At 50.3% G+C, this 27840-nt stretch overlaps 2 protein-coding genes across 3 annotated transcripts; both read left to right on the forward strand.

The window, feature by feature from the left end:
- Positions 1–3589: 3589 nt before the first annotated feature.
- On the forward strand, positions 3590–4657 carry CCR8 (C-C motif chemokine receptor 8; the record flags this gene model as incomplete). Its single annotated transcript, XM_080715683.1, has 1 exon — positions 3590–4657. The coding sequence occupies one exon, from the start codon at positions 3590–3592 to the stop codon at positions 4655–4657; it is 1068 nt and encodes a 355-aa protein (XP_080571809.1).
- Positions 4658–14557: 9900 nt separating this feature from the next.
- Positions 14558–27094, forward strand: SLC25A38 (solute carrier family 25 member 38; the record flags this gene model as incomplete). Of its 2 annotated transcripts, none has more annotated exons than XM_080715821.1 (7): positions 14558–14626; positions 19195–19316; positions 19835–19919; positions 22573–22752; positions 22952–23120; positions 24625–24812; positions 26972–27094. In XM_080715821.1, 7 exons carry the CDS (start codon positions 14558–14560, stop codon positions 27092–27094), a joined length of 936 nt encoding a protein of 311 aa, XP_080571947.1. The 2 variants fall into 2 exon arrangements, with proteins under 2 accessions (XP_080571947.1, XP_080571948.1); XM_080715822.1 differs by having other exon boundaries at positions 24646–24812.
- Positions 27095–27840: the final 746 nt, after the last annotated feature.

Consider the following 27840-nt stretch of genomic DNA (forward strand, 5'->3'; position numbering starts at 1 on the left):
ACGTGGGAAACGTCTTACCTGCTGTCTTTTCCTTTCCGTAAGGAGTTTCCACACAACCTCCAGGAGGGGAGATGCAGCAGAAGGAAGGATCCCCTTCTTCTTCACCCCTCCCTGACGCCCCTCTCTGGAGGAGGACAGCCTTCCATGATCGGCCGCCTAGGGAGTCACCTAGTGGCCCATTAGACCGTGTTAACAGGGGGATGGCCCCACCTCCCTGAGGCCTTCTCAGGATAACAGTGCCTGTGGTAGCTGGCCCAGCGTCTGTTGTTTTCCGGCTCACTTATCTCCTTGACCTTGCAGTCCAGGCAAGATAACGTCTCCATGCTGGTGGCCGTCACCCCACTGCGCTGATCCCAAAGAGCGGACGCCAACCTCAGTTCAAATTCTGTCCCTGAGAAGCCCGTTCTTGTCATGGAATGGAGAAAAACACAAGGGGTTAAGTTAGGCGAGGAGCAGGTTGGCCAAAATGCAGACAACACGTGCTGCTTTCGTTTGTTCATGTCCCAAATTGTAAACGTCTGTTGACGGTTGACTCTACCGCAGTGGAGTTGAGCAGTCGCCGCCCTCTTACTCCTCTTCTTCTTCCTTGCTCTTACGTGCTTTCCAGATACTTTTTATTATAAACGATATGAGCTGGCTGTGGTGGCACACACTTGTAATCCTAGTACTTGGGAGGCTGAGACAGGAGGCTTTTAAGTTTTAAGTCTGAGGCCATCCTCAGGAACTAATCGAGACCCTTGATTTAGGGAGATCCTGTTTCAAAATAAAAAGGGCTGGGGGGCAGCTCAGAGGTAGAATGCTGCCATGGGTTCAATCCCCAATAACACACACACACACACACACACACACACACACACACACACACACGATAGGGTACTGTAGTTTTTGGATTATCACTGGAGGTAAGGTTTCCTAAAGTTGGCCCCAAGGTCTGAGAACCCTTTGCACGCTCTCCTCAGAGGCCCATATTCTGTTTTTCCCTGCATTTCTGTGCTGCTGGTGTGTGTGTGTGTGTGTGTGTGTGTGTGTGTGTGTGTGTGACACTGGAAGTTACCAAGACATCCCTGATTATCTTAGTGGTTTTCCTGTTACCTCCCGTTATCAGCATGTTCTTTGACTCTTGTGGCATCTGTCTGTCTATCTATCTATCTATCATCTATCTTTCTATCAATTTTTTGTACTGGAGATTGAACCCAGGGTCATTTTACTTCTGAGCTGTCCCCCCAAGCCCTTTAAAAACTTTGTTGTTGTTTTTGAAACAGTCTTTCTCCATTGCTGAGACTGGCCTTGACCCTGGGATCCTCCTGTCTCAGCCTCCCAAGTACTGGGATTACAGGTGTGCCCACTCTGCGGGACACTGGCTGAAGAAAGTCACATGGGGAGCAGGAGGCGGGGCTGTGTAAAGCACACAGGAAAGCCGGTAGGTGTGGAGTCACAGGAGGGCTAAGAACCGAACAGCAGCTCAGAAACCTCTGGAACAAAGGCTTCGTGAAGGTATGTGTTCACGGGTGCCCTGGGGGAGAAAGGAACCAGTGGGCAGGGACACTTTATATCCTCAGGGAGAGGCAAGCAGAGGCCAGTCTTTTATTTTATTTAACTATTAATTAATCAGTCAATTAATTTTTGTGGCACTGGGGATTGAACCCAGGAGCAGTCTACCTCCAAGCTACACCCCAGCCCCTTTTTATTTTTCTTTTGAGACAGGTCTCGCTAGTTTGATGAGAGTCTCACTACTTGCTGAAGTTGTCCTCTAACCTGTAATCCTCCTGTCTCAGCCTCCCAAGTACTGGGATCACAAGTGTGCACCGCCACGCCTGGCTTAAAGGCCAGTATCTTAGAGATGAGTTTTTGAAATCGGTGCCTGTCCTCAGAGCCCCCGGTGGCTGTGGCTGGCTGTGTCTGAGAGGAGCACCCATGCATCCTCCTCTGCACGACACAGAAGGGACCCAAGGATCGGACAAGAGTGAAGGGTAGGTAGGAAGAGGTGCTCGTGTCTTTGAGCATCTGGGGGGATCAGTCCTTATGTATGAGACGTATTACCTTTTATTGGTCCTGTTTGCTTCCGTGTGTCTTCTATACGTAGACGTATTACCTTTTACTGGTCCTGTTGGGTTTCGTGTGTCTTCTTCTATACCTTTTAATGAAGTTTTACTTATTTGGGAGCTGGACACTGACCCTAGGGCCCTGTGCGTGCTACACATGAGCTTTACCACTGAGCTATGCTCCCAGGCCGTGTGTGTATGTGTGTGTGTGTGTGTGTGTGTGTGTGTGTGTGTACAAAGATGAACTGAAGATTTTATTGGGTTTATTAGTAGTGAACCTAGAACTTTAAGTATAACTAAATGGTGGGAAGATTCATTTTTAGTAAAACTGGGATTATTTTTTTCTAGTGTATCTTTTGTTGTTGTTGTTGTTGTTTGAGGTACTGGGGATGGAATCCAGGTGCATTCTACCTCTGAGCTACACTCTCAGCCCTATTTTTTATTCTTTTATTTTGAAACAGGGTCTCACTGAGTTGCAAAGGGCCTCACTAAGTAGCTGAGGCTGTCTGCAACCTGCGATCCTCCTGTCTCAGCCTCTCAAATACTGGGGTTACAGCGTGCGGCACCACGCCCGGCTTTTCTATTGCATTTTGAAGTATCACTTTGGTGCTTGGGAAAACCGTGAAAGGAAATAACTGAATTCATGAAATAACTGAAAAGAAATCCTGAAGATGTGTCTCTGATGCAACAAGTAAAATACAAAATGAGAAACATTAGAATATTTTTGTAAATTACAAGTAAGCACAAAATAATATTCATAATATTATACCTTGTTTATTGGTGCACACGAGCATGCAATAGTGCGGGGGAGGAGGAGGAAGGCAGGAAGGGTGATTTTTAAAGCATTTATTTTCTTTTTGTTTGTTTGTTTTGTTTTAAAACAGTATCTCAGCTGGGTGTGGTGATGCACGCTTATAATCCCAGCATTCGAGAGGCTGAGACCGGAGGACCACGGTTCGCGGCTAGCCTCAGCTACTTAATGAAGTGAGGTCCTTTGCAACTCAGTGAGATTCAGGGCTGGGGGTGTAGCTCAGAGGTAGAGTGCCCCTGGGTTCCACCCCTAGTACTGGAAAAAAAAAAACAAACTAAAACAAAAGTGTCTCACTAGTTTGCTGAGTGTCTTACTACGATGCTAAGGCTGTCCTCAAACCTATGATCCTCCTGTCAAGTACTGAGATTACAGGTGTGTGCCACCATGCCTGACTTTAAACAAACAAACAAATTATATATATATATATATATATATATATATATATATATGTATATATATATATAATATTTTGCGGGTCTGAGACTGGAACCCAGGGGCATTCGACCTCCGAGCTACACCCCCTGCCCTATTCTTATCCTTTATTTTGAAACAGGGTTTCACCGAGTTGCGGAGGGCCTCACTAAGTAGCTGAGGCTGTCCACGAACCACCATCCTCCAGTCTCAGCCTCCCGAATGCCGGGGTTACAAGCGTGCGCCACCGCGCCTGGCTTAAACAGAAGTATTTTAAAGGATTGAACCTCTCTTATGTGTCTCTCCTAGCAAGTCCCCCGCCTGGATGGATTACACCCTGGAGCCCAATGTGACCGCAGTGACCGACTACTACTACCCCAACGTCCTCTCCAGCCCCTGCGCCGGGGAGCTCACCCAGCCAGGCAGCAAGCGGCTCCTGGCCGTCCTCTACTGCATCCTGTTTGTGTCTGGACTTCTGGGTAACAGCCTGGTCCTCCTGGTCCTGGTGGCCTGCAAGAAGATGAGGAGCATCACAGACATCTACCTCCTGAACCTGGCCCTGTCTGACCTGCTCTTCGTCTTCTCCTTCCCCTTCCTGGCCCACTACCAGCTGGACCAGTGGGTGTTCGGGACCGTGCTGTGCAAAGTGGTCTCCGGCCTCTATTACGTCGGCTTCTTCAGTAGCATGTTTTTCATCACCCTCATGAGCATGGACAGGTACCTGGCTGTCGTCCACGCCGTGTACGCCATCAAGGTGAGGACGCCCAGAGTGGGCGCCGCCCTCAGCCTGGCCGTGTGGCTCCTGGCCCTTGGCGCCGCCAGCCCGCCGCTGGTGTTCTACCAGGTGGCCTCTGAAGATGGCGTCCTGCAGTGCTACTCCTTCTACCACCAGCAGGCTCTGACGTGGAAGGTCTTCACCCACTTGGAGATCAACATCCTGGGCCTGCTGGTCCCTTTCAGCATCCTGATTTTCTGCTACGCGGGGATCCTGCGTCAGCTGAAGAGCGGCCAGAGCCACAGCAGGACCAAGGCCATGAAGCTGGTGTTGATCGTGGTCATTGTGTCGCTGGCCTTCTGGGTGCCGTTCAACCTGGTCCTCTTCCTCAGGTCCCTGCACGACCTGCACGTTCTGGACGGCTGCGCCCTGAGCCAGAGGCTGGTTTACGCCACACATGTCACGGAGACCATCTCCTTCACGCACTGCTGCGTGAACCCCGTCATCTATGCCTTCATGGGCGAGAAGTTCAGGAAATACCTCTCAGAGATATTTTGGAAGAGCTTCGGCTACATTTTCTCCTACGTGGGAAGACAGATGCCCAGGGAGGGGTGGGAAAGGTCGTCCTCCTTCCAGCAGCGCTCTTCCCGATGCTCCAGCGGGGACTACATCTTGTGAGCAGGGGACCACAAAGTGGCCCGGCCGTCGTCACTCCTCTTTGAAGGATGAAAATGGACTGCGAAGCAGCATGGGGCAGGGTGGGGGGTATCTCAGAACGAGGCTCAGAGACGCAAGACTTTTATTATAGCGAACGAAATCCTACTATTGCAGATTAGTCTCAACTTGTGAAAACGTTACTGTCGGGCGCGGTGGCGCATGCTTGTAATCCCCGCGCTTGGGAGGCTGAGACAGGAGGATCGCACAGGTTTGAAGCCAGCCTCAGCTGCTTAGTGAGGCTCTCAGCAACTTAGTGAGACCCTGTTTCCAAATAAAATATAAAAATTAGGTCTGGGAGTATAGCCCGGAGGTAGAAAGCCCCTGGGTTCCACCCCCAGTACCACCAAAAAACCCCCAAAAAACAAAAACCAAAAAAAAAAATTGTTACTATTTTCTGGGAATATTCTGTATTTTCAGTTATGAAGGAAAGTGCTAGCAGGAGGGTAGATTTTTAAAATATCATCTTAGCTGGGTGCACTGGTGCACATCTGTGACCCTAGGTACTCAGGAGACTGAGGCAGGAGGATTGCCAAGTTCAAGACCAATCTTGGCAAAGAAGAAGGAGAAGGAGAAGGAGAAGGTGAAGAAGAGGAAGAAGAAGAGGAAGAAGAAGAGGAGGAGGAGGAGGAGGAAGAAGAAGAAGAAGAAGAAGAAGAAGAAGAAGAAGAAGAAGAAGAAGAAGAAGAAGAAGAAGAAGAAGAAGAAGAAGAGGAGGAGGAAGAAAAAGAAAGGAGCCGGGAGCGGTGGTGTAAGCCTGTGATCCTAGTACTTGGGAGGTTGAGACAGGAGGATTGCAGGCTCGAGGCCAGTCTCAGCAACTTAGAGAGACCCTGTCCCAAAATAAAAAATAAAATAGGGCTAGCTCGGAGGTAAATACCTTAGGGTTCAACCTTCAGTACCAAATAAATGGATGAATAAACAAACAAATAAATAAATATTTTTTAAAAAGTCTGGGGGTATTTCTCACTAGTAACACACCTCCTGAGCTTAGTTCCCAGTGCTACAAAAGGCAAATAAATAAATAAACCCTGCAATCTTCTTCCATTCTTAGTTTTCTGAGTGTCCTTGTCAAAGTTAAACTTTTATCAAATGCCTTTTCTTAACTATTAAAGGGATCCTAGAGTTTACCTCAACGATTTCGTTATCTGGTTTGTCACGCTGATTCACTTTTTTACTCACTGCTTTTCCCTGAAAAATAAAAAGATGATTTCTTGGACTTGGGATTTTTGGATCTGTGTTCATGAGAGATCCTGTCCCATGATTTCCCTTTCTTTGAATGGCCTGGTCAGGGTTGGCCTTCTAGATGTATTGGGAAAGTTCTCCCTTTAGCCTCCGCAACAGTAGAAAAGCTTGGCTTCATTTCTTGCTTGAGTGCTGGGTAGAATGTATTCGTTAACCCTTCCTCCACAGGACGATTTCAATCTGTGCATTCCATTTCTCTGACAGACACTTCAGGTTTTCCAGCTTTGCCTGTCTTGGTTTTGGAAAGTGGCAATTTTTAAGGGCACTTTCCCCACTTTCACGAATCTTATTAGCATTTTATTGTTTATAATATCTTTCCAGAGTGTCTTTGTAGTGCATGAAGGACTGGCAGTTTGTTCTCTCTCTCTCTCTCTCTCTCTCTCTCTCTCTCTCTCTCTCTCTCTCCTTTCTTGATTAGACTTCTACTGGGCTTATCAGTTTCACTAATCTTTTCAAAAAACCACCCCTGACCTTGCTGGTTTCCTGCACTCTTTGTCTCATTGATTTCTGCTTTTATTTTCATCTTATCTGCTTTCTCTGAGCTTAATCTACTGTATTTATTTATTTATTTATTTATTTATTTATTTATTTACGGTACTGGGGATGGAACCCAGCGGCATTCGACCTCTGAGCTACACCCCCTGCCCTATTTTTTATTCTTTATTTTGAAACCGGGTCTCACTGAGTTGGCAGAGGGCCTCACTGAGTAGCTGAGGCTGTCCGCGAACCGCCATCCTCGTGTCTCAGCCTCCCGAATGCTGGGATTGCAAGCGTGCGCCACCACGCCCGGCTTGGGTGTTTTATATGCTAGTTTCTTAAACTGGAATCTTTGTCAATTGCCAACCTTTGCAATTTCTGGGCTGGAGCCGGGCGTAGTGGCGCACGCTTGTAATCCCAGCATTTGGGAGGCTGAGACAGGAGGATCAAGGTTCACTCCCAGCCTCAGCTACTTAGTGAGGCCCTTTGCAACTCAGTGAGAACCTGTTTCAAAAATAAAGAATAAAAATTATGGCTGGGGTGTAGCTTGGAGGCAGAATGCCCCCTAGGTACCATCCCCAGTACCGAAGAAAAAACAATTTCCTGGGTTTGGTTGTAGCTCAGTGGCAAAGCGCTTGTCTAGCAAGTGCACTGCCCTGGGTTTGGTCCCCAGCACACACACACACACACACACACACACACACACACACACACACACACACACACACTCCCTTTAGTCTACAAAATTTCTTCTAGGCACTGCTTGAATGTATTTTATTTTATTTTTATTTTTATTTTTTTTTGGTGGTACTAGGGGTGGAACCTAGAGGCTTTCTACCTCCAGGCTACACTCCCAGACCTTTTTTATACTTTATTTGGAAACAGGGTCTCACTAGGTTGCTGAGAGCCTCACTAAGTAGCTGAGGCTGGCTTCGAACCTGTGCGATCCTCCTGTCTCAGCCTCCCAAGCGCGGGGATTACAAGCGTGCGCCACCACGCCCGGCTTGAATGTATTTTATACCCTTTGAAATAATAGATTTTTGTTATTTTTCTGTTTATTTTCTATATGTCATTGTGTTCTCATCTTTGAATCATGAGTTATTTAGAAATTTTAAATTTTATTTCTTTGTTTACTTGTTTATTTATTTATTGTGTGTATGGCGCTGGGAACTGAACCCAGGGGCATTTTACTTCTGAGCTATATCCACAGCCCTATGTTTTATTCCTTATTTTGAAACAGGATCCCATTAAAGTTGTTGCGAGCCCCACTAAGTTGCCGAGACTGGCTTTGAACCTGTGATCTTCCTGTCTCAGCCTACCAAGTACTAAGATTACAGGTGTGTGCCTTCACAACTGGCTCTTCTTACTAACTTACTTACTTACTTACTTACTTACTTACTTACTTACTTACCTACTTACTGGTACTGGAGATTGAACCCAGGAGCATTCTACCTCTAAGCTACATCTTGAGCTCCATTTTTTTATTTTCACTTTGAAACAGGGTCTCACTAGGTTGATGAGAGTCTCCCTATTTGTGGAATCTGCGATTCTTCTGTCTCTCTCAAGTATTAGAATTACAAGGATGCGCCACAAGTCCTGGCTTAAAGTTTAAATTTTGAAAACACTTGAGGACTCTGTTGTACATGAGAAGTTACAGGTATACTTTCAGTCACTTGAAATGGATTGAGAATGATTTTAGGACACAGAATATGTTTTGGTAAGTGTTTCATGTACATTTTTAAATTTTTATTTATTTATTTAGGTACCGTGGATTGAACCCAGGGGCAGTCCACCTTCAAACTACATGCCCTGCTCTTTTCATTTTTAGTTTTTTTTTTTTTTTTTTTTTTTTTTGTGTGTGTGTGTGTGTATGGTACTTGGGGGTGGAACCCAGGGGCTTTTCTACCTTCAGGCTATACTCCCAGACCTATTTTATACTTTATTTGGAAACAGGGTCTCACTAAGTTGCTGAGAGCCTCACTCAGTAGCTGAGGCTGGCTTCGAACCTGTGCAATCCTGCTGGGATTACTAGCGTGTGCCACCGTGGCCAGCCTTTATTTTTAGTTTTGAAACAAGGTCTCGCTAAGTTGCCGAAGGTCTTGCTACATTGCTGAAGCTGGCCACAAACCTGTGATCTTCCTGTCTCAATCCCCCAAGTACTGGATGACAGGTGTGGGCCTCCATGCCCAGCCCACGTGCACTATGTGTTGACCATACTGGCTAGTCAGATTGTTTAGGACTTCTCTTTGTTGTAGACATTTTCTTTTTGCTTATTCTGTGAGTCACTAAGAGAGGTATGTTAAAATTGTGGCTTATCTATTTCTTATTTTAATTTTGTTTATTTTTTCAGTGTAGATTTTGAAGCTGTTATTAGGCACATTCAAATATAGAATTTTATGCCTTTTTTCACTAAATTGACTTATCACTGTGAGATATTTCTTTTCCTACAGTAATACTTCTTGTCTTAATGTTTACTATGCTCAACATTGACACACAGGCTTTCTTTTGGTAAGCAAATGCATTGTTTAAACTAAAGTATTTAACTATTTTCCTATAGGTAAAAGTCCTTTGTGTGTATGTGGTACCAGAGATGGAACCCAGGGGCCTTGTACCTCCAAGCTACACCTCCCAGCCCTACTTTTTAGTCTTTATTTTGAAACAGGGTCTCACTGAGTTGCAAAGGGCCTCACTAAGTAGCTGAGGCTGTCCTCAAACCACGATCTTCCTGTCTCAGCCTCCCAAATGCTGGGATTACAAGTGTGTGCCACCACGCCCCGGCTAAAAAGTCCTTTTTTGTAAGCATAATTTAGTTGAGATTTTCCTGCAATCTTTCTGTCTCAGCTCCCAAGTATTGGGATTACAGGTGTGCGCCACCATGCCCAGCTTCGGGCCTTATTTAATATGAGGGCTGCTAACAAAGAATTCCTTGCGATCAGTCTAGGGAGGGGAGTTTTTCTTCTGGACTCAGGGGACTTTGCTATGGCCAGAGACGGGGCTAAGGACACTCACATCTCCTCCTTCATGCGCCCTCACAGCAGTCTCAGGGCAGGAAGAATGGTCCTCATTTTACAGATTGAGAAACAGATGTTCAAAGCAGTTAAGTGACACGTGGCAAGATGTACCGTGTTATTAACTGGAAGCCGCTTTGGAGGCTCAATTCAAACACCGTAAGTTCGCAGAAGAGCCCTCTCCGGGAGCAGAGTAAGGGTGAGCGGTCATTCCTAGCTGTTGGGTTTTTTTATACTCTCCTGTCTGTGTATTAATCACTTAAGAACCTATATTTTTCGCCTTCCGTTTAGGTGGAGAAGGGTATACGGGAGAAGTGATATAAGGAAGCCAGATGAACGCACCAGGAAAAGCAGACAGTGTAGACAGTGCAGGCAGTGTAGACAGTGTAGTCAGTACACTAAGAGCAGGCAGGGCCCATTTGCACCAGTGAATACAGACGATAGCCAGGTCAAAGGTCTGAGGGCTGGCAACCTACTCTGTCTTCTTCCCTGTCTGCCGGAAAAGGGAATCTGGAAGAGACTTCTGATTGTAATCGGGACAGTCGGGAGGCATAAACACCCAAGTAGTTAGCTAAGGCTACTATAGTTAGAAATGTTTAGAGCCCGGACAAGCTGGAAGCAGGAGGGGGAGCCTCAGAGGGCCGGGGAGAGGGCGAAGCGGCAGGAGACTGTGGCTTTGGACTGAGGCTCAGCCAGCTCCCTACATGGCTGAGGTGAGTCGGCAACTTCCCGTGTGTGCATAGGGATCCTTTGTAGCTACCATGCAAACAGGAGCCTTTCATTCTGATTTAAAAACGCTTCAGCAGAGCCTAGATCCTTTTTCTTTTTTTTCTTGTGGTACTAGGAGGCATTGCACCTCCGAGCTACATCCCCAGCCCTTTTAAAAAAGTTTGTTCTCAAACTCACTAAGTTGCTGAGGCCTTTATCTTGTCTCCGCCTCCCAGGTATTGGGATACAGATGTACCTAGCCACATCTGGCTAGCCCAGATTCTTTAGCAAGGTTGATGGGGCCCCAGGTCTTTCTGGCTTCTAATGCCTCCTCCTCCTCCACCTCCTCCTCCTCCTCCTCCTTTCCTCCTCCTCTTCCTCTCTCTCTTTCTCTCTCCCACCTCTGGGTATTTATGCACACTCTGCCTGGTGCAAACAGGCCCCTCGATTACTCAAATAGACCTGATATTCAAAGCCTCCGATGCACAAGTCTAACTGGAGCCCGGGTGGGTCCGGCCCACTGCCCCTTTGCACTCCGCAGGCCTCAAGCAGCAGCCACCTGGGTCTGATACAAGGGACTATTCCCTCCCCAACGCCAGCTGGAGCCCCGCCACCATGCGGCTGGATGATGAGCTCCTGGAGAAGACCGTGAGTGGGTCCTGGAGGAGGTTCCCAGGCTACCAGCGCTCTGTGCAGCTCCGCTGAGAAGCAGACCTCGCTGGCATCACTGAAGTCGTCTGGGTACGTCCAGCCTCCCGTGTCAGCGGCGCTCAGCTGCAACCCGGGGAAGAGTGCTCCATGCTCCAGAGCTGCAGGCCACCCTCCGGGTTCCGCCCATCTCCCGCGTCTCTAAGGTGGCTGGAGTAAACTTCAGAGTCAGGACCAAGGCAGTCAGGACACGGTGACCTGGACTCACCTGATATTAGGCCAGGAAAGGGCCTGAGAGTCCATTTCATTCACACCCCTCGTGTTGCAAGTGAGAAGCAAGACCCGGAGAGGTGACGCGGTGAGGTTTGGGTGGAGGCTGGACTCTTGGTCCAGGGTGCAGTCACTCCTGGTATTCAATACACCTGCCCAGCGGGTCCCCTGTGCAGACCACAAACTGGGAAGGGGCCAGCATTGCCCGGACGGCAGCTTCACCCTGGTGTAGGAAGCCCGAGTCGCTGGGGACGAGACGCAGGCTCCCCCTGGTGACCTGAGCTGAGCTGTAGAGCAGCAGAGGAGAGTGGAAGGATGGAAAAGAGGCAGGCAGTGAGCCGGCTTGGGTGGAAGACTTCTCATGTTTCCTACCTAATCTGTGGTAGAATTTCTGCTTTGAGAGTCTAGATTAAAATGCAGGTGTTTGTTGTTATATCTGGGGATTTCTATTAAAGGTCCATAACCAGACAGACAGACTTCATTTGAACAAACCCCAACCCTGCTGAGGTAAGAGGAAGCGATGTATGTATGTATGTATGTATGTATGTATGGTATGTGATACTGGGGATAGAGCCCAGGGGCACTCTACCTTTGAGCTACGCCCCCAGCCCTATTTTTTATTCATTATTTTGAAACAGGATCTCACGAAGTTGTGCCGGGCCTCACTAAGTTGCTGAGGCTGGCTGCGAACCTGTAATCTTCCTGTCTCAGCCTCCCAAGTACTGGGATTACAAGCGTGCACCACCAAGCCTGGCTCATTTGTTTGTTTATTTATTTGTGTGTGTGGGGGTACTGGAGACGGAACCCAGAGGCATTCTACCTCTCAGCTACATTCCAGACCTGTTTTTTTTTGTTTGTTTGTTTGTTTGTTTGCTTGATTTTTGGTTGGAAATAGGATCTCACTAGGTTGATGAGAGTCTCACGACTTGCCGAGGCTGGTGTTGAACCCGCAACCCTCTTGTCTCAGCCTCCCAAAGTCCCAAGTCCTGGGGTTACCGATGGCACCTCCATGCCCAGCTCACTTGTTTATTTTAAAGAAACCCTTTGCTCCTGATGCTCCTTGACTTCCCCAGTCAGTGCCTGTCAGAGTACCCTCCCTGCAAGGTTGATAGACACGGCTGCATCCTAACTCATCCTAACACCTGCGCCTCTCTAGCTCTCCCTGGATGCTGCGCTTTTCCTTGGGGAGGTTGAGAAGGAGAAGAGTCAGCTGGGGGTCGAACTCCAGCCTGAGGCCACTCCCACTGACCTGGCTCTCTCTTCTAGTGAAAGGCAGAGGATTCCTGCCTCTTCCTCCGGAAGAGTGTCCGCTTGTTCCAGCCTGGGCCTCTGCTGGAGGGGCTGCCTGGGTAAGGCATCAGGGCCATCCCTGCCGGCAGCTCAGACAGGCTTTTAGTTGGTCAAAGAGCAGAAAGTAGCTGGGTGTGGGGGCGTGTTTCTGTAATCTCAGGATTTGGGAGGTTGAGACAGGAGATCACCGGTTGGAGGCCAGCCTCAGTGACTTGGTGAGGCCTTCTGCAACTTAGTGAGACCCTGTTTCTAATAAAAAATAAAAAGCCAGGCATATTGGCACATGCTTATAATCCCACTACTTGGGAGGCTGAGGCAGGAGGATCGTAGGTTCAATGACAGATTCAGCAAGTGGTAAGACTTTTATCAACCTCGTGAGTTTCAAAGTAAAAATAAAACAAATTATAAAATAATAAATAATAAAAACTAATAAATAATAAAAAAGTAAAAATAAAATAGGGCTGGGGGTATAGTTCAGAGGTAGAATATGCCTGGGTCCAATCTTCAGTACCACACACACACACACACACACACAAAAAAAATAAATAAATAAATAAACTAATTAATTAAATAAAATATGGCTGGGGGTGTAGCTTGGAGGTAGAACATCCCTGATTTCAATCCCCAGCAACACACACACACACACACACACACACACACACACACACACACACACACAGTGGGCTGGGAGACCTGGCTGGTCTGTCTGCCTTCTGCTGCTCATTTTTACCGAGGTGCAGAGGAGACAGCGTTGCTCTGCCAGCTCCGTGGGTGGAAACCCCTCAACCCCTCAGCTACGCGTGCCCTCCCCTCATCAGGAAGTGCTTCTCCGCTGGCTTCACCCTCCTAAACTGCCAGCGTGTAAGTGGCGGCATTAGCTGTGGTGGAAAAACTATTCTTGTTCAGTGGCTGCCATGTGCCGGACTCTATACCACCAAGAACGTTACCTATGCTCATTTTTTTTTTCTTTTTGTGGTACTAAGGATTGAACCCATGGGCTTTCTACCTCTGAACTGCACTCCTAGCCCTGTTTTAATTTTTACTTTGAAACAAGGTCTCATTAAGTTGCTGAGACTAGCCTCAAACTTATAATCCTAAACCGGGCATGGTGGCACAACCTTGTAATCCCAGTTCTTGGGAGGGAGGCTGAGACGGGAGGATCCCACAGGTTCGAAGCCAGCCTCAGCTACTGAGCGAGGCCCACAGCAACTTAAGTGAGACCCTGTTTCCAAATAAAATATAAAATAGGTCTGGGAGTGTAGCCCAGGAGTAGAAAGCCCCTGGGTTCCATTTCCGGTACCATAAAACAAAAAAATAAACTATAATCCTCCTCTCTCAGCCTCCCAAATACTAGGATTCCATGGGTACATTTGACTTTGGCTAGGGTAGTTTTTTTATGGTTTGTGTTTTGAGGTGCTGGGAATCAAACCTAGGGTCGTGCACATGCTAGGCAAGCAGTCTATCACTAAATTACACCCCAGTCCTGGCTATGTTGATTTAATGGTCACAGAAATTCTTAGAAGAGATTTATTTTTGTGGCACTAGGGGTTGAACCCAGGAGCATTTTACCACCGACCTATACCCCCAGCCCTATTTTTTATTCTTTATTTTGAGCAGGTTCTCACTAAGTTACTGAGGGCCTCATTAAGTAGCCGAGGCTGGCTGAGAACCTGCGATCTTCCTGTCTCAGCCTCCCAAGTACCGGGATTACTTGGGTTTTCGTGACCTCTTTTATACACCTTAGATATCTATGTTTGATTTATGCGTACAATACAGAAGAAGTCCTACAATCACATTTTCAGTGTTTAAAGGGAAACGTGGCCCAGGAAAAGCAGTACAGTCGTGCTTCTCAGGGAAACGTGACACACTGCTTCGCTTCTTCATAATTACGACGAGAACGGGCCGGGATCCCAGAGCCCAAGGGCCACAGTGGCCCTAGGTCCCCAAGCGCAGCGCCTCCCGGCGCCGCAGTTCCGCGCGCTTCCGCCAGGGGGCACTAGACGCCCTCCGCCGCCGCGCGACCCAGCCGGAAGCGGAACCCCGCAGCTCCGCCGGGCTCCCCGGCTTTCCCTTCCCCGCGCTCGCAGCCCGCGTCCCTCCGGCTCGGAAGCCGCGGCGGGGCTGGCGGGCGCTGGTGCCGGGCGCCTGGGACCCGGGCCGGCCCGTCGCCTCGCTCTCTCGCCGCGGCGTCCCGGCCGGCCTCGCGGCCTGCTCGCCCATGATCCAGAAGGCGCGCCCGGCGCTGCTGCCGCCGCAGGATGTGGGGGACACGGTGGAGACGCTCATGGTGAGGCCCGCGCCGCTGCACGGTGGCGGCGAGGCGGGAGAGGGAGCCCGGCTCCGGTGGACGCGGGCGGCAGCGGAGGGAACGGCGGGGTGGCGGGGAGATTGCTCCGAGCGCCACGCCTGCTGTGACAGGTGTCGGTGCCTGCGCTGGGGACCGCCCGGCCCGAGGACCCGGCGAGCAGGCCCCGAGTTGCCCCGGGAAACCACAGGCCGGAGCACGCCACGAGGCCGCGCCCCCGAGCTTCCGATTGGCTGCCGCGGGCGAGCCGCCCGGACGCCATTGGTGGAGGCAGGAGAGGGCGGGGCCAGCGCGCCCCAGAGAGCGGTGTGGCTGAATACGTGATGGTGATAGGTGGAGGCGGGGTGCGGCCTGCTCTGGGGGCGGGGCCGGGGCAGATGGGTGCTTAGGGACTTTAAAAAAAAAAAAGGCTTTACTTTTATTTCTTGAAAACCTACTTATATTTTCCTCTTTCTGGCTGTCCAGCCTTTGCCTCCAGATCTGAATTGGATTTAGGATTTTTCTTTTTGAGGGAAATAGGAATTGTTTGTGAACCACTATGAAAAGTATCATTATTGCTATTGCTACTAGGGACTGTTCCCAGGGGCTTTCTCCCAGCTATATCCCTAACTCTTTTTTTTTTCTTTTTTTTTTTTTTTTGCGGTACGGGGTAGTTAAACCCAGGGGCATTCTACCAGCCCTATATTTTATTCTTTACTTTGAAACAGTGTCTCGCTAAATTACAGAGGGCCTCACTAAGTCTCTCATAGCTCTTAAATTTTTTTAAATAGAGTATCCCTAAGTTGCTGAGGCTGGCCTCGAACCTTCGATCATCCTGCCTCAGCTTCTTAAGAACTGGAATTACAGGTGTGTGCCACCACTCCTGATTTATTTTCTGATTTTATTCCCCACCCCTCTCCCACCTTTAATAACTGAGCTATATTTTTTGTGTGTGTGGTACTGGGAATTGAACCCAGGGGCTTTCTGCCTCCAAGCTACACTCCCAGGCCTATTTTATATTTTATTTGGAAACAAGGTCTCACTAAGTTGCTGAGAGCCTCACTAAATAGCTGAAGCTGGCTTTGAATCTGCACTATCCTCCTGTCTCAGCCTCCCAAATGCTGGAATTACAAGCATGTGCCACCACACCCAGCTAACTGAGCTATACTTAAAAAAAAAAATCAAGCCCACCATGGAGGACTGGAGGGGTAGCTCAGTGATAGAGCACATTTTTAGCATTCAAGGCCCAGGGTTAGGTCTCCAGCTTGGGGAGGGACTGGGGGAAGGTTAAAGTTAAGTCTGCTTTCAAAGGCTTTGCCATTTTTCACTGACAAGATCAATCCCCAGTACCACACGTACAAAAAAATTCAATATTTTTAATATAATGAGTGCTAGTGAAAAATTTGTGATACTTTATAGTTTCTTATACATTTTTCACTACTTATGTCTTCATAACATTTTCTTTTTTTAAGTTGGTAACTTAAAACTGTACAAAACATGGAAGGGTTTTTCACCTCGCAGGATGGTCAGATTTGCAGCTTTAAACATGACTTGCTACAGGATAGAGAGGGATCAGAAGTGTCAAAGAGACGAGATGAAGAGGCGGTGGCAGTCACTCAGGCAAGGGGTGATGGGGCCCTGAGCCGGGATGGAGGAGGAGGTGAACTTGAGAGCAGTGCAGGGAGCAGAATGAGCCGCTGCAGAGAGGGCACGCTGGGGATGTGCCAGGGTTCTGCTTGGGAAGTGGATGGATTGATGGCGTGCTATTCACGGGGCTCTGTGGCTCTGAAGCTCTGCTGAGAGCTCGGACAGCTGAATGGGAAGATGGGGACTGAAGCCCTGCAGTGGCCAGTGGCCGAGGGGCGTGGAAGCCTGGCTCGGGGAAGGAGAGGAGCACCTTTACTTGAAGAGGGAGGACCCGCCAGGCATGGTGGTGCAGGCCTGTGATCTTGGTACCAAGGAGGCTGAGACAGGAGGATTGCAGGTTTGAGGGCAGCCTCAGCAAGTAGTGAGACTCTCATCAACCTGGTGAGCCCCTGTTTCAAAAATAAATAGTTATATAAATAAATAAAATACCACAAATAAATAAATAGTTAAATAAAAAAAATAAAGCAGCTTCTGTGGGGATGTCCTTTTGCTTTTGGAAGCTTTGCCTGGCAGTAACTTCCTCCACTGGACCTATGATCTGTCACGGCACAGGTACCTCAGAGTTGCAGATCCCTGCTCAGTCCTGAATACACTCCCTGCTTTTCCTTTTTTCAACCTACAGTTCTGAGAATTGAACCCCGGGCCTCACACATGCTGAGCAGGCATTCTACCACTGAGCTACCTCCCCAGGCCTTTTGACTTATTTCCAGACGAGGGCTCACTAAGTTGCCAAGACTGGCCTCGAACCTGCAACCCTCCTGCCTCAGCCTCCTGAGTAGCTGAGATCACGGGTGTGCGGCACTGCACCTGCAAACTCACTGGACTTTAGAGCCTTTCTCTGTTCTGTAGGTTGGCAGGGCCCGGACTGGGCGGTCAGCAGGACATGGTTCCCAAGGGGCAGGAGGAGTGAGTCGCGCACATCTCCCACTTCTGGCCTGATGCCGAGGGTGTTTGGGTGTGGATTAGAGAAGACCCAGTGTGTAGAATGTTGACCAAGTTTCCATTTTGGACCTGTTGAGTTTGAGGGCACCTCGGGAGGGGAGGAGGGGGTGTTGGGACGGTGGAGCCCGGGCCAGTGGTATGGGCGTTCCTGGTGTGGGTGAGGCTGCCCTGAGAGGGCTGCAGATGGGAGATAAGCAGGAAGGAAGAGGAGGAGAGGGAGATCTAAACTGAGAGGAGAGGCGGTCATCGGGAGGCCCCGGAGAATCCGCGCACCGTAGGACAGGGATGGGGGAGGAGGTCCGGGGTGAGCCCTCAGGGCCACGTTAGTGGAGGATGTTCAGCAGGATGGCAAACTGGGGGACTGAGAAGTTATTGGCAGAGGAGGGGTTGGCGTAGCCGCGGGCTGCTAAAGGGGGCTCTGCAGCATGCCCCTGTGCGGAGGGGAGAGGCCAGCAGGAGGCCCCGAGTGTGAGGAGGCGGGCCTCCCCGGGGCAGCAGAGGCCCAGGTGAGACGGGGGGGCTCCTGGGATGCTGCTCCAGGAGCGAGGTGGGCCTCTGGGGGAGAGGGTGTGGGCCCAGACAGACCTGTCCCAACGCTCGGCTTCACCTGGAGACAGCACACCACCTGGGGTACGCCGGGCCGTCGGTGTGGTAGTGAGCTCCAGATGTGATTGGCGAGCTGCTTCAGGCCTTCCCAGCAGCCTTGCCCGTCATTGCATTATGATAGCCCATGATGGAACTCGGATGCTCTCGTGTCTGTGAGCAAGTACCATGTTACAGACACTCCAGTGCCAGGAGGCAATTGTGTCATATGTGTGACAGGAGAATTTGTATTTATCTTAATAATTTACGGCTACAATATGTCATTTATTTAAAAATGTACACAGTACAAATGCTCCTTAGTGAGGGGAGAGAAGGCCTTTTTAGAAGGAATTTGCCAAGGGTATTCTTCGGAGAACAGCTTTTTTTTTTTTTTTTTTTTTTTTTTTTTTTTGCGGGTCTGGGGATGGAACCCAGGGGCATTTGACCTCCGAGCTACACCCCCTGCCCTATTTTTTATTCTTTATTTTGAAACCGGGTCTCATTGAGTTGCAGAGGGCCTCACTAAGTAGCTGAGGCTGTCTGCGAACTGCGATTCTCCGGTCTCAGCCTCCCGAATGCTGGGATGAGAAGCGTGCCCACCGCGCCCCAGCAAGGAGAACAGCTTTGGAAAGTGCTTTTCGATCCTTTGTGATCCTGCTGGGCTCTGGGGGCCTGGGAAGGGATGGTGTTGTCACCGTGGGGAGTGCCTGAGGGAGGTACATGGAGGAGGCTTTGAAGGAGTTCCACCCTCTGGATGGTGCTGTAGATAGGGCACAAGCCCAGGAGCCTTCTGTGTCGAGGCCGGCAGGCAGGTATAGAAGGGGAGAACTGCCAACCAAGGAGATTCATAGATTACCCATAATGGACCTTCTCTTACCCATCATGGCTGGGGGGCAGAGTCACGCCAGGTGAAGATGGGAAGAGCCGGCGTGGTGGGCATGCCGCCGGCCCCCGTCCTTGGGAGGCTGACAAGATGATCCAGGTTGGAGGCCAGCCTCAGCGAGCAGTGACTCTCAGTAACCTAGCGAGATCCTGTTTCAAAATAAGAATAAGGTAGGGCTGGGGGTGTAGCTCAGAAATAGCGTGCCCCCGCCCCACACACAGAGACTGAAGAGGCGCCTCTTGGCTGCACCGTCTCCAACGGCGTTGGCGTCTCGTGTTGTTAGCTTCCATCTGTACCCTCCCTTCTGAGACGTGAATACAATAGGAGGCACCAGCAGCTGAGCATCTGCAAGACCCTTCTAGAAGGATCTTGAGGAAGCCACCGGCCCAGGTGGAGGAGGCGTGGGTTGCTGGTCGAGGTGACTTTCTAGAAGGATCTAGAGGAAGCCACCGGCCCAGGTGGAGGAGGCGTGGGTTGCTGGCTGAGGTGCCGCCGCGTTCCCTTCCCTGTCGCGCAGGTGTACCCAGTGGTCAAGGCCTTCCTGTGCGGCTCCGTCAGTGGCACCTGCTCTGCTCTCCTGTTCCAGCCTCTGGATCTCCTTAAGACACGCCTGCAGACGCTGCAGCCCGTGGACCAGGGGTACGGTCACGGGGGGCGGGCCACCAGCCCTTCTCCACCGGCTAAACGCCTTCCCTTCTGTTGGGCGCTCTGGGGAAGGCCAGCCGTGTGTCCTCTTTTCTCTGGATGCGTTTTTATATGTAGCATTCCTTGCTGATGAACGCAGCCCCTTCCTGAGCAGCTGCGGTCCACCTCAGAGACATTTACATTCTGTTGCTCTGTCTCGTGATGTTACAACCATACTGCCCGGTAGTGGGTGTTTTCCTGAAGTAAGCTGGCTTTCAGGGTCTATTTTGTGCTCCCAGATGGAGCGCATCGTGGTGGGAGGTGTGCAGCGTGTATAAAGTGGGAGCTGTTCCTGGGCCCTGTAGTGCCTATACCACACCCCGGACACACGAGAAGTCCAGCCACTCTAGGATGCACGGGAGAGATTCCTAAGGGTCTTGGAAAAGGGTCTCTACAGAGAAGTCTTTGGTGAGTTCTTCTGCACTGAGGGGGTCTGAGTGACTTTTTTCCCATGTCCATTTTTTTGCCGGCAGGTCCAGGCGCGACGGAATGTTGGCGGTGCTCTTGAAGGTGGTCCGCACAGAGAGCCTCTGGGGCCTGTGGAAAGGGATGTCTCCCGTAAGCTGCCTTCGGGCCTGGGTCCTCTCTCAGCCCTTCCTTAGATGACCAGTCAGTTCTCATGCCCCTCACCAGCCCCTCAGGAGACACAAGAGTTAGAAGGGCTGGGAGCATGGTGTCCCCCACCCCTGGGTTCACACTGTGTTTTTAGTTACCTACCGCCAGCCCCCAGCCAGAAATAGTAAACGCAGAATGCCAGAGATGGGTGATTCACACATTTTAAGTTGTGCGCTGTTCTGCATAGGATGAGGAGATCTTCTGTTATCCTGCTTGGTCCAGCCAGGAGCACTGTGCAGAGGAGCCAGGCTGGGTCCGCCACCTGCCCTTAGTCACTGGTGTCTGTCTCCGCTATCCAATTGGCTTTTTGGGAACAACAGTACTTGTGTTCAGGAAATCCTTACTTAATAATGGCCCCAAAGTACAAGAGTGGTAATGCTGGCAATCTGGATGTGCCAAAGAGGAGCCCCAAAGTGCTTCGGTGAAAAGGCAAAGGTCCTGACTTAATAAGAAAAGAAAAGGCCAGGTGCAGTGGCACAACTTGTGATCCCTGCATTCGGGAGGCTGAGATGGGAGGATCACGGTTCATGAACAGCCTCAGCTTAGAGGCCTCAGTGAGACCCTGTTTCCAAATAAGGTACAAAATGGGGCTGGGGGTGTAGCTTGGAGGTAGAATGCCCCTGGGTTCCATCCCCAGGACCACATGGGAAAAAAAGAAAAGAAAAATAGTGTGCTGAGGCTGCCAAGGCCTATGGCGGGAACGAACCTTCCGTCTGTGAAATTGTGGCCGAGGGAAGTGAGATTCCTGCTAGTTTTGCCGTCATTCCTCAGACTGCACGAGTCAGGCGCGGTGCTGCCGGGAGCTGGTGAAGATGGGAAGGGCGCTGCGTTCGTGGGCGGAAGACACTGGCGCGATGGCGTGCTGGGCCCGACAGCGCCCAGCCTCGGAGGACTCAGCGAGAGGCCCCGGAGCGCGCGCCGCCCGCCGCCCGCCCTGGATTCAGAGGCGGGTCTGGACTGCAAAAGGGAAGGCTGACCCGAGGCCGTGCGGCTGATGCAGAAGCGGCCGCCCCGTTTCCAGCAGCGCCGAAGAAGCTGAAGGAGGAGAAAAGCGGGTGTCCATCGCGCGTCCCGAGCTGCGGTGACCGGGCTCGCCCTGGGAGGCGCCCAGGGGGCCAGGCGCTGGGGGAGTGGAGGGCCCCTGGAAGGCCAGGGAGGGCGAGAGGGTGGGCGGACTCGCGGGGTCCTCTGCGGGGAAGAACCCACGCAGAGACGATGGGTGCCTCTCGAAATTGGCTGGTGTTAAATTGCCCGGACATTAAAGGACAAAATTATGGACCAGTGTCCTTGGACAGAATGTGACATTAAAGTCGCCCAGATGACCACGAAAGCAGTACAGTTTCTGCAGGGACACGTTGATGCGCTCACAGGAAAGCCACTCAATCACAGTGGTTTTCCGAAAGGTTTTGGCAAGAAGTTCTGAAACTATCAAGGATCTCTAACCGTGTGTCTAGCCCACTCCTGACATCCGGCCATCACAGGCCCCATGATCCTCCTCCCGACTCTGACCTGTGGCAGAAGGTCACGTGTGTGTGTCACTGTGGCAGGCTCCCACTCCATCTCATCAAGGCATCCGACCACCCCTACCACCACAAGAAGGGGGGAGGGGGAGGAGGAGGACAGCGAAGCATACTCCGAGTGAGAGACCACACCCGCATAACTTTTATTACAGTTCTATAATTACTGTTTTGTTTATTAGTTATTATGCCTATCTATATATTTATGTGTGTGGGGGGGTATGGGGTTTGGGCCCAGGGGCATCCTACCTCCGAGCTACACCTCCAGCTCTATTTTTTATTCCTTATTTTTATTTTATTATTATTATTATTATTATTATTATTATTATTATTATTATTATTTGGTGGTACTGGGGTTTCTGGAAGCCCTTCTACCTCCGGGCTACACTCCCAGACCTATTTTTACATTTCTATTTGGAAACAGGGTCTCCTAAGCCAGCACACGCGGCTGGCTTCGAACCTGCGCCATCCTCCTGTCTCTGCCTCCCAAGTGCGGGGATTACAAGCGTGCGCCACCACGCCCGGCCATTTATTCCTTATTTTTAAATGGTCTCACTAAGTTGCAGAGGACCTCACTGAGTCGCCGAGGCTGGCTGTGAACCTGTGATCCTCCTGTCTCAGCCTCCCAGCACTGGGAGTACAAGTACCACACCTGGCTTACTATGCCAAGCTTATAGGTGAAACTGTGCCACGGATCTGAACGCACAGCATGGCAAATACACAGAGTGTGCAGGGTTTGGTGCCCCCACTGTTTAGACGGCCACTGGGGTTCCTGGGTAAAACTTCTCCAGATTAGGAGACTGCTGTCCTCCTGCCCGGCTCTATTTCTCACTTCTGTTTAGGGCTCCAGGACAGAACGTGCCCGGTGCCCTCGGCATGCCTTGCTAGCGAGGCACAGTCTGCAGCAGAGGCCCTGGTCCCTGCCTCGGGCATGCCCTCCGCTTTTCTTTCTCCTCCCCTGAAGCCCTTTTTATTTTGGCCCTCAGGGCTCCCTGTGCTGGACGCGGAGCACTGAGCTCCCCGCCCGCCCGCCCTGCCTTGCGCACTGAGCGTGGCGCCGTGTTTCTCCTTCCCTGCAGTCCATCGTGAGATGTGTCCCTGGCGTTGGGATCTACTTCAGCACGCTCTACTCCTCCAAGCAGTATTTCTTGCGAGGCCATCCCCCCACCGCCCTGGAGTCGGTCCTCCTGGGCGTGGGCTCTCGCTCCGTGGCGGGCGTCTGCGTGTTGCCCATCACGGTGGTCAAGACGCGCTTCGAGGTGAGTGCGTCTGCGTCCGGGCTCGGCGGGCATACAGAACCGCCGGGCGCTTGGGCAGCGGCAGCTGGCGTCCACTTCCGACTTGCAGTCTGCCTTGGTGGCCAGGGGGCTCGTCGGCGTGGGCGCCACGGCAGGTGCAGATGAGCGCCCACGTGCGGGGACCCGAGGGCCTCCAGGCCCAGCGCTCCTCCCTTTGCAGAGCGGGCGGTACAGCTACGGGAGCATCTTGGCGGCCCTGCGGAGCATCTATCGCAGCGAGGGGCGCCGCGGCCTGTTCAGCGGCCTGACCGCGACTCTCCTCCGCGACGCGCCCTTTTCCGGAATCTACTTGATGTTCTACAGCCAGACCAAAAGGACCGTGCTCCGCGGTACGTGGTGGGAAGAAGGGTCCCAGACGGGGTGCCCGCTGTGTGCCCTGGGATATGAGACTGTTCCTGTTGGCTGTGTTAGCATTTCGCTGCTGCGACCAAACTACTTGGCAGTTACAACCTAGGGAGGGGCATTTATTGATCTGTTGGAGGATTCTAAGTTCAGAGGGGATGGCGGGTTCAGCCCTTGTTGACTCAGGGCCTGGTGGCTGGAAACAGCCTGCGCTCAGCTCAGCGGTGCCCGGGCAGAGAGCCAGAGGAGGGGCCTTGGGACGTGTGTCCTGCCCGAGACCACGCCCAGCCTCTGAGCCTTGCTGTCCCCGGACCATGCTGCAGCCCAGGAGCCTTGAGAGCGTTCCAGCCAGACCTCCACACGGCCGTTTTAGGAACTGAGGCGTACCGAGCCTGAGTCTGGCTCTGGGCCAGGAGCAGGGAGAAAAGGGTAGATGTGACGGACTTGACCCCTGACTCCCGGAATTGATACCCCTTAAGCGACCATGTGATGGGGTGCAGGCGTGTACGTTTTGAGGAGCCCTGCAACAGCACCTCTCACACTGATCTAAGACCGCCAGGCCCCAGCCAAAGCCTCCCAGGTCACAAGTTTGGGGGCAAAACTGTATTTTTCAAGTATAATTTTTTTCCTGAACCATCTGAGAGTAAGTCACACACATGAGGCTCCTTTACCCTTGCATAGCTCCATGTGTTGTTCCTAGGAACAGTGAGATTTCCTCATGTAAACATCTATCTTGTCGAATTCAGGAAGCTTAATCTAGAAAAATTCTTTTTTATTATTTATTTATTTTTCAGTATTGGGGATGGAACCCAGGGTTATTCTACCTCCAAGTTATACCCCCAACTTTATTTTTTTTATTCTTTATTTTGAAACAGGGTCACACTGAGTTGCAAAGCCTAAGTAGCTGAGGCTGTCCATGAACCATGATCCTCCTGTCTCAGCCTCCCAAATGCTGAGATTGCAAGCATGCGCCACCACGCCTGGTACTAATTTATTATTTATTTATTTATTTATTTGGGTGTGCGTGGTACTTGGGATTGAACCCAGGGCATTCTGCTTTTGAGAAACACCCCCAGCTCTATTTTATTTTTTATTTGAAATAGGGTCTCAACAAGTTGTTGAACTTGCGATCCTCCTGTCTCAGCCTCCCAAGTCTTAGGATTACGTGTGTGTTTCCACATGCGGTGGATAAATTCTTTAATCTACAGTCTATGTTCTGCTTTCTCTGTCTCAACAGTGTAGTTTTATTTTCAAGTGGCACTTTTGTTTATTTTCAAGATTAGAGGCCAGTTGTTATCCCTAGACTTGGGTTTATCTGATAGGTTTTGGTGATTAGATTTAGTCACGTTTTTAGCAGGTGGATCGTGTGTGGGCTGTTTTAAGGTTGGAACTCTTACTGTGTTTGAACCTGCCTCTTCCTGACTCAGGAGAGTGAGCAGGCAGCTCGCACTGGGCGTTCTTTGTCTATGAGCGTGAGGTGTGTGGCTGCAGGGTTCCCTTGTTCTGTTTCAGACCCTTCGGATTCAGCCTTTACTCCTGCTGTGCATTTCGGCTGTGGGATATTTGCTGGTATCCTGGCCTCGCTGGTAACCCAGCCTGCAGACGTCATCAAAACTCACATGCAGCTCTCCCCCATGAGGTACCAGTGGACTGGCCAGGCGGCAGCAGCCATCTTCAAGGTAAGACTCCAGACTAAGCAACAGATTTTTATTTTTTATTTTTGGTACTAGGGATGGAACCCAGGGGCATTCTACCTCCAAGCAACACCCCCAGCCCTATATTTTATTCTTTATTTTGAAACAGGGCCTCACTAAGTAGCTGAGACTGGCTGGTAACCTGTGATCCTCCGGTCTCAGCCTCCCAGATGCTGGGATGACAAGCGTGCGCCACCATGTCCAGCTAAGCAACAGACCGTATTGAGGTTAAGAGCATCCTTCGTCATGTCAGAATCACTTGAGCTTTAAAAAACTCCCATTATGTGCATGTACAAATATGCAACATGAAGCCCACTCTGATGTGTAATTAGAATGCTCCAGTAAAAAAAGTCTCCATTCCTATGTCAATATCTAGACTAATTATATAATAATCTGGGGGCAGAGAACTCTAGTTTCAGAAGTCTCATCAGTAGTTTGAAGCCAGCCTTGGCAACTCAGCGAGACTGTTTCAGAATAAAAAATAGCCGGGTGTGGTAGCTCATGGTTGTAATTCCATACGTGGGAGGCTGAGACAGGAGGATCAAAGGCTCAAAGCCAGCCTCGGCAATGTAGCAAGGCTCTCGGAAACCTCATGAGACCCCATCTCCAAATAAAGAAAATCAGGCTGGAGGCATAGCTTGGAGATAGAATGCTTCTGGGTTCAATCCCCAGTACAAAAATAAATAAATAAAATAGGGGTGGGGTATAGCTCATAGTTAGGCCCCTGGGTTCAATCTCCAGGACAAAAAAAAAAAGACCTAGGACATAGAAGTTTGCTTGAATACAAATGGACAAATAGTATTATTAAAGATCAAAATTCTACAAATAAAGGATAGTATTGAAGATAAAAAGTTCTGTAGATGCAAAAGGGTATTGAAGTATTATTTAAAAACTACTAGATTGGCCTAAGTGGTACACAGTACCCATTTTTACAAACCAGATATTCTTGTTAAAGGTAAATATGAATTTGTGAATCTTAATATTCCGCACACCATTTAGGTTGTTTGATTTCTTGTTCTCTATACCTGAAGTCGTACAAGTTTTACTGTAATATATTCTTCAGTGTATCTGTGTGGGGGGGGGCTAATGGGGATGGAACCCGGGGCATTCTACCTCTGAGCTATACCCCCAGCCCTATATTTTTGTTCTTTATTTTGAAACAGGGTCTCACTAAGTTGCAGAGGGCCTCACCAAATAGCTGAAGATGGCTGCGGACCTGTGATCCTCCGTCTCAGCCTCCCTCGTACTGGGATCATGAGTGTGTACCACCACACTCTGGCTTATTCTTCAGCATATAAAAAGTTGCAAAATCATTCCAGGTTAGGAGGGAGGAGGAACAGCTGTTTTGTCTTTCATTATAAAGATAGGACCACCAACAGCACATAAAGAATCCCAAGAGCCAGGTGTGGTGGCGCCTACTTGGAATCCCAGCATTCGGGAGGCTGAGACAGGAGGATCGTGGTTAGGGGCCAGCCTCGGCTACTTAGTGAGGCCCTCTGCAACTTAGTGAGACCCTGTTGCAAAATAAAGAATAAAAAATAGGGCTGGGGGTGTTGCTAGGTAGAATGCCCCTGGGTTCCATCCCCAGGACCGGAAAAAAAAAAATGTTATAAGAAAGTGCCCTTCTGGATGGACAAATGACAGAAAGACAGCTTTTCTCCAGCCTGGATCCAGGGCCCAGGGCTTGGCAAACAATCCATTGCGTGGTTCTCAGCCTGCTACGTGGGGCTCGGTGTTTCTAGCGGTATACAGACTGTACAACCATATGGAGCACTTCTGGATGAGGATGTTCAGCTAAGGGCACCTGAGGTGCAGCTTAGTGGTAGTGGGGACGCTTAGCATGCACAAGTCTGGGTACAATCCCTAACACCCCCAAAAATGACTTTTAGCTAAGAAAGTCTGTGGATAGAGCAGGCCTCAAAAGGTAAAGCCTACTAAGTATGCAAATATATACATATATATATACACACACACACACATATATATTACATTGATTATTTTCTTGGACCTGTTATTCATAGATTTGGCATGAGGTTTACAAACTCATACTGGAAAATGGGGTTCTGCAGAGGCCCCCTGTGGTGCCAGGTGACCAGGTGTACTGCCACTTTGCTTCCGGGTTTTGACATGTATTCCCATCGCAGGACTACGGGCTGGGCGGCTTCTTCCAGGGCTGGGTTCCCCGGACCCTCCGCCGAACTCTGATGGCAGCGATGGCCTGGACCATCTATGAAGAGATGATGGCCAAGATGGGCCTGAAGTCCTGACGAGAGCGAGCGAGGGAGGGCTGGAGCCTTGTCCTGCGTGGGCCCCTCAGCAGGCGCTCTGTCGCACTGTCCGGAGTCCTACCTGGCAGCTGGGCAGAACATGGCTGCCTTCAGTCCCCTGCTCTAGGAGAGTGTAGTCCATGGCCAGGAGCCTTGCGATCTCCCAGACGGGCCTCACCAGTACACACGGCGCCCGCCCAGGGGAGCTGGGGAGAGGTTTACAGCCAGAGCGCTGCCAGGGGGCGCTGCTTCACCCACCCGGCCACCTCCACCAGCAGGCCGCTCGCTTGGGCAAAGAACCCCAATCCAGAGGAGACAAGGGCCTCCACGTCTGCTCCAGCTGGGCGAGCCTGGATCTGAGGAGGGCGGCCGCTGTCACCAGGCCACAGCGACCGCAGGAGGAGGGAGAGCAGAAGTCCTTATTTACCTGGCTGCTCATCAACTCCTCATGGGCTCGGGAGAACAGAGACGGTGGCTCTGTCGCCCCCACGTGTCCAAAGATTTTTTTTCGTGTTTGCCTCTGTCCTGTTTGAACTTTTAACTTGTTCTGTTGTTTTCCACAATTAAAGTTCAGATGAATAAAGCAAGGCAGTTTATCATTGAAAGCTGTTTGGAAAACCTAAATAGTATACTACTGGGTTTGAAAATAACAATAGTTTTATTTTATTTTATTTTTATTTTTTGGTGGTACTGGGGGTGGAACCCAGAAGCTTTCTACCTCCGGGCTATACTCCCAGACCTTTTTT

This window comes from Muscardinus avellanarius (genome assembly GCF_963383645.1).
Source record: "Muscardinus avellanarius genome assembly, chromosome: 18".
Lineage (NCBI taxonomy): Eukaryota > Metazoa > Chordata > Mammalia > Rodentia > Gliridae > Muscardinus > Muscardinus avellanarius.